The sequence below is a fragment of the Trachymyrmex cornetzi genome, unplaced genomic scaffold, assembly GCF_001594075.2.
Source record: "Trachymyrmex cornetzi isolate Tcor2-1 unplaced genomic scaffold, Tcor1.1 scaffold1269, whole genome shotgun sequence".
NCBI lineage: Eukaryota > Metazoa > Arthropoda > Insecta > Hymenoptera > Formicidae > Trachymyrmex > Trachymyrmex cornetzi.
The window spans coordinates 73,323-78,594 of NW_017295838.1; the positions used below are offsets into that span (position 1 = coordinate 73,323).

The 5,272-nt window shown below is 38.9% G+C and overlaps 1 protein-coding gene across 1 annotated transcript; it reads left to right on the forward strand.

The window, feature by feature from the left end:
- Positions 1-2,678: 2,678 nt before the first annotated feature.
- LOC108770384 (uncharacterized) lies at positions 2,679-3,486 on the forward strand. Its single transcript, XM_018521950.1, has 3 exons — positions 2,679-2,717; positions 2,894-3,140; positions 3,431-3,486. The coding sequence occupies exons 1-3, from the start codon at positions 2,706-2,708 to the stop codon at positions 3,484-3,486; spliced, it is 315 nt and encodes a 104-aa protein (XP_018377452.1). The 5' UTR covers positions 2,679-2,705.
- The last annotated feature ends 1,786 nt before the right edge of the window (positions 3,487-5,272 follow it).

Here is a 5,272-nt window from a genome sequence, read left to right on the forward strand (position 1 = left end):
CTTCAGGGCAATTTTTGGAACTAGAACATCCCACATAAACGCCCCTTCTCCCTCCTCTCACACACATCCGCACACTTATTATAGCAGAAGTACATCTCAATTCACTATTACACCATCGTACAGGAAAGCCTCGGCCCATCTTAGGATCGCCCAATGGAACTGCAGAGGTGCCAGAGGCAATCAAGCCTCTCTCTTGTTACTCGCTAGAGAATACAATGTAATTTGCGTTCAGGAATCCTTACTCAAGCTCGATGATAGCCTTAGGATAAAGTCCTTTCATGCTATTAGAACAGACATCGCTCTAGCAGGACACAGCGGCATTTGCACTTTCATTAGAGACAATATTAAATTTGAGGTTATAACTTGTATAACATTGAACATCCGTCAATGGAATTCCACGTCATTAAACTCATTACCTGCAAGGAGCCCATTATCTTAGTAAATTTGTACAGACACCCCGGCCAGGACACTCCTCTTTCATTTTATCAGGATCTCTTAAATGTTCTAAAGGAATTTAATCTTTTTCTACTGACGGGAGACTTCAACGCTCATCATTCCAGCTGGGGATGCCCCTCGCGCTCTGGCGCAGGCAACAGGCTTTTGAAGGCAATCGAAGAATCTGATCTAGTGGTCCTAAATGACGGCTTTCCCACCTTAATTCACCTCTCTGCACGAAAGTCCGTTATTGATCTTACTTTGGCATCCCCTATTTCGGCTCCAATCTGCACAAATTACACCTTGGATGACTCGTTTGGTAGCGATCACTTCCCTACGATCACGGAGGTCAGGACTCTTCTCGCCTATTCCAAAAGATTCCACTACAAACTTAAGTTAAACAAAGAAGACCTAGACACGTTAAGTCTTACATTAAAAAACTCTGCTCACAAAATTTTAGGTAACGAGGCTAAGAATACTGTTTCTCAATATCATTTGTAGATCATGTCCAGTCGGTGGCTAGGAGCTTACTTCCCCCTGGAAAGGGTGTACCGCATAGCAAGTCGTGCTCTCGTCGCTTGGATCCCCCTCCGTGGTAGAATGACAAATGTGATGCTGCGGTTAAGGATAGAAAAAGGTCGCTAAGGGAGTTCATCGCATGTCCGGATAGAGCTCATTTTGACAACTTCAATACCGCCAGGAAAAAAATGTTCAGACTATTTGTATGAAGCAAAGCGTCTTAGTTGGAGGAAACTTGTGAGTGAGTTCAATAACAAGACCTCGACGCATAGTATTTGGTCACTCATTAAAAGTTTCAGACGTAACAAAAATCTTACTTCGTCTCACAGCAATGATCTTACGGCGGTCTCACTTGCTGCAATAGATAAACTGTGCCCTCCTTATTGCTTCTACGTCGCACGAAAAAAATAGAGGATTTGAGACAGGAGGATCTTCATCAAAATAACACCCAACCCTGGCCGGGTGAGACCTTCACGCGCTTTGAATTTTCAAGAGCTTTAAGGTTGGTCAAAAAGTGCTCAGCCCCAGATCTGGACCAGATTGATTATTCCATAATTTCCAGTCTTCCTGAGGAATACATCATTCGACTTCTTCAACTATACAATCAAATTCTCGAGCAAGGGGTGCTGCCAGATTCTTGGCGGAATTCTCTGGTTGTTCTCATCCCCAAACCTGGGGGGGACTCAGTTCGCCCTATTTCTCTCTTGCTTTGCATAGCCAAAATTATAGAACATATGATATATTTCAGAATTAGATGGTTTATAGAATCGCACCCAATTCTCCCACAAACCCAATCCGGTTTTCGTCCATCCAGATCCTGTGTCAATGACCTTACTACTCTCACTTCCAACATCAGGACAGGCTTCCTTAAGAAATTTCCCACAGCTGCAGTGTTCTTGGACATTGCGGGTGCTTTTGACAATGTCGATCCCCACATCCTTATCAAAGACTTAGTCCGGATCTACAATAGGTGTTTTAAGCCTTAAGCCTAAGAAATTGACCAACTACAGTCAAATGTGAGGAGAATAATTGATTGTGATTCGTCCATTCCTTATGGCTTAAAGCTTAAAAATCTATTGTAGATCCGGGGTTACTGGACATTGGCATCCCCACCCCCATCGGAAAATTCATCGAAAATTACATCTCCGTAAGACGCCTGCATTTTGTGGTTGATGGTTCTCTTCTGGGCCCTTTTGACTCTTACAAAAGCACACCTCCACACTCAGTCCCATCCTCTTTAACATCTATCTGAAAGACATTAATTCTCACCTCCATTCGGAGTCTCAAATTCTGCAATATGCCGATGACGTGGTCATATATTCCATTCAACGCGATATCAATACGGCTATTTCTTCTGTACAAAAATCCATCAATGGTATTGTAGGACTCACACTGCGTACGACGTCCGTCATACGACGCATATGTTCATACTACGTACGACATCCGACGTACGATGTCTGATATCCAATAGGAGAACTTTTTCTAGATATTTCAGCTAAAACATTTTGTCGTACGATGATGCTTGTACGAAAATGTTCTTCAAGACTGAACTTTTTCATACGTACGACGGACACAAGTCTCGCGAGACCACTCGAACGGGACGAACATGCGTCTTGCCCGGTTCGGGCATTATTTCGTCCCATTCATCGGTTTGAGGTGATCGGTGTATATCATACTTTGATTTCACGATTTATTTACGATTCTGACCGGAATCGCCGTCATTTTTGCGATATACATAATCGAGATACATAATGGACAATGCTGTAAGTAATAAAATATTTATAAAAATAATTTTATCAAGGTTAAATGATTAGGTTAGGTTATTAATTGATTTGTTTTCACTTTTATGTATATCTTATATATTATAATTGATAAATTAACGTTTTTAATATATTACAAATTGCATATTTAATTAAATTTTTTTGTATTTTTGTTCAAGTATTGCACAGACTGTGGCGAATTGTTGGATTCCTCCGATCACATATGCTGTTTAAATAAAAATGAAGAATCAAATAATAATTGGGAACCATTCGACGAGATAGTACTTCAATCTGAAGTTCCAAATATTGAAGAACTAATTAACGAGGTATTTCAAAGACCACCATTGTGGAATAGCAGTCTTCCATATGAAAATCGAGGACCAGCAACAATCAAATTTTTGTGGTCGGAGATTGATGAAAAATTAAGTAAGCTTTTTATGAAAAAGAACTTTTTATAATGTGTAAAATTTTTCTTTTTTTATTAAATACAAAAGCTAATTACGGTCAAAGTTAGATGTTTGAATTAATATCTCAATATATATTAATTAGACTTATGACTACGGGTCGATCTGTTTTTATATCTTACTATTATTCATTTTATTTTATATATATATATTTTTTTAAGATTTATATCCTGGTACAGCATGTTCTAAATGGCGTAATCTACGCGACACTTATGTCCGAAAGTTAAGTGAGCAAAATAAATATGTTCCTAGTGGAAGTGCTGCTGAAGCCAAACCTAAGCCAGTATCATGGCCATATTTTGAGTTAATGGGATTTTTACGATCAACAGTAACACGTCGAAAGTTCGTAAATATTATTACATTACATTATCACATAATTATCAATTTAATTGTTATTTAATATATTTTAATATATTATTTAATATGTTTAAATGATTTTGCTTTTAGAACATTTAGTAATATAAAACCACTTATACCTTCTACCAACAAGAATAAATGTTATTTAAAAGAACCATTAAAAGAGAGAGATTAAAATTGTTTTTTGCTGCTTTTCTGATCTTTGTTGCTGCCTGAGTGGTTTTTTGGCTTTGGAGTCTTAGTCTTTGCCACTAGAGCTTTTTTTAGCCTTCGATAGATTTTTAGTTTGAGCTGCAGGTTATGTTGCATTATCGTACGAATCATTAAATCGTGCACAATGTGAACAGCTTCAAAGCGTACGACAAGCTCATCGTACGACAAGCTCATCGTAAGACAAAATATTGTTAGCTATATATCTAGAAAACAAGCTGTCCTATTGGATATCGTACCGTCGTACGTCGTATGTCGTACGCAGTGTGAATCCTACATATCGGGTGGCACCCAGTTGGACACGGCTCAATTGGACACGAGCCACTCACAGCGCTTGAGACTACAAAGCTCCTAAGAACCGGTCGCTGTGATTGGTGGTGTCCAATCGAGCCGTGGTCAATCGGGATCACCCCAATGGTATCTATTCTTACTTACGATACAGAGGTCTTGAATTCTCGCCTTCTAAATCAAGATACGTTATATACTCTCGCTCTAAAGGATACCCTGAGGTCCCTGCTATCCACATAGAAAATTCTTACATTCCCAGAATTTTCTCACATAAATTCCTTGGAGTCGTCCTGGACTATAAGCTGACGGGTCCCACAACTGAAAACTCTTATCGAAAGGGGTAAAAATATAGTTACTATCATCTCCTCCTTGTCTGGAATCAAATGGGGCTCTCATCTTGACGTCTTGCTCACGGTCTATCGCGCGACACTCAGAAGCGCTGTCAAATATAGGGCTCAGGTTTTCTCTTGGAATCCCGAATTCGCAAATTTCATTAAACACCTTAGAATTCAATACAAGGCTATCAGGAAAGCCATGGGCTACCGCGTTTCCACCCCTATTAATGTTATGCTGAGTGAGGCGAGAGAACCCCCCTTGCATCTAAGATTTGCCTTTATTACATCCAAATACATATACAAAGCTATGGCCAACAAATTTAGTACCCCATATGAAGCCCTCAAAGAACTTGAACCGCGACACAAAGAAACCAGAAAGCGGAAGTTACCAGAAGCTCTAATCTCTTTAAATCTTACATCACGCACCGCCCAGATAAGAAAATCATGCATCGAGCAACATACCCTCCAGCTTTTTGGCACGAATATTATGTCATGACTGAGCCAATCAAATATGTCGATAACATGTTATTATACTGTACACCCACGGTAATTGATTCTGTCCCTCGGAAATTTTCACAAAATGAGAAGTGAGCACCTTTCTGTATTAATGTTCACAATCCATGCACAATTGATGACGCAATTAAACTTTACGTCCGCTTACAACGACATTTGACGTAAACAAATAACCTGAATTTTCGGGAGTTTTAAATAAGTAAATACATCAGATGTGTGTGTGAACGGAATTTTTTCATCAGCATGCAGATTATAGTAAGTTGTAAGAACAATTGGTTATATTTTAATGTGTTGAACGGATCATATATCTATATGGTATTTATAATTTATTATTTTACATTTAAATATTGTCTAGAATCTTGAATCATTTTCGTGATTATCTATTTCAGTA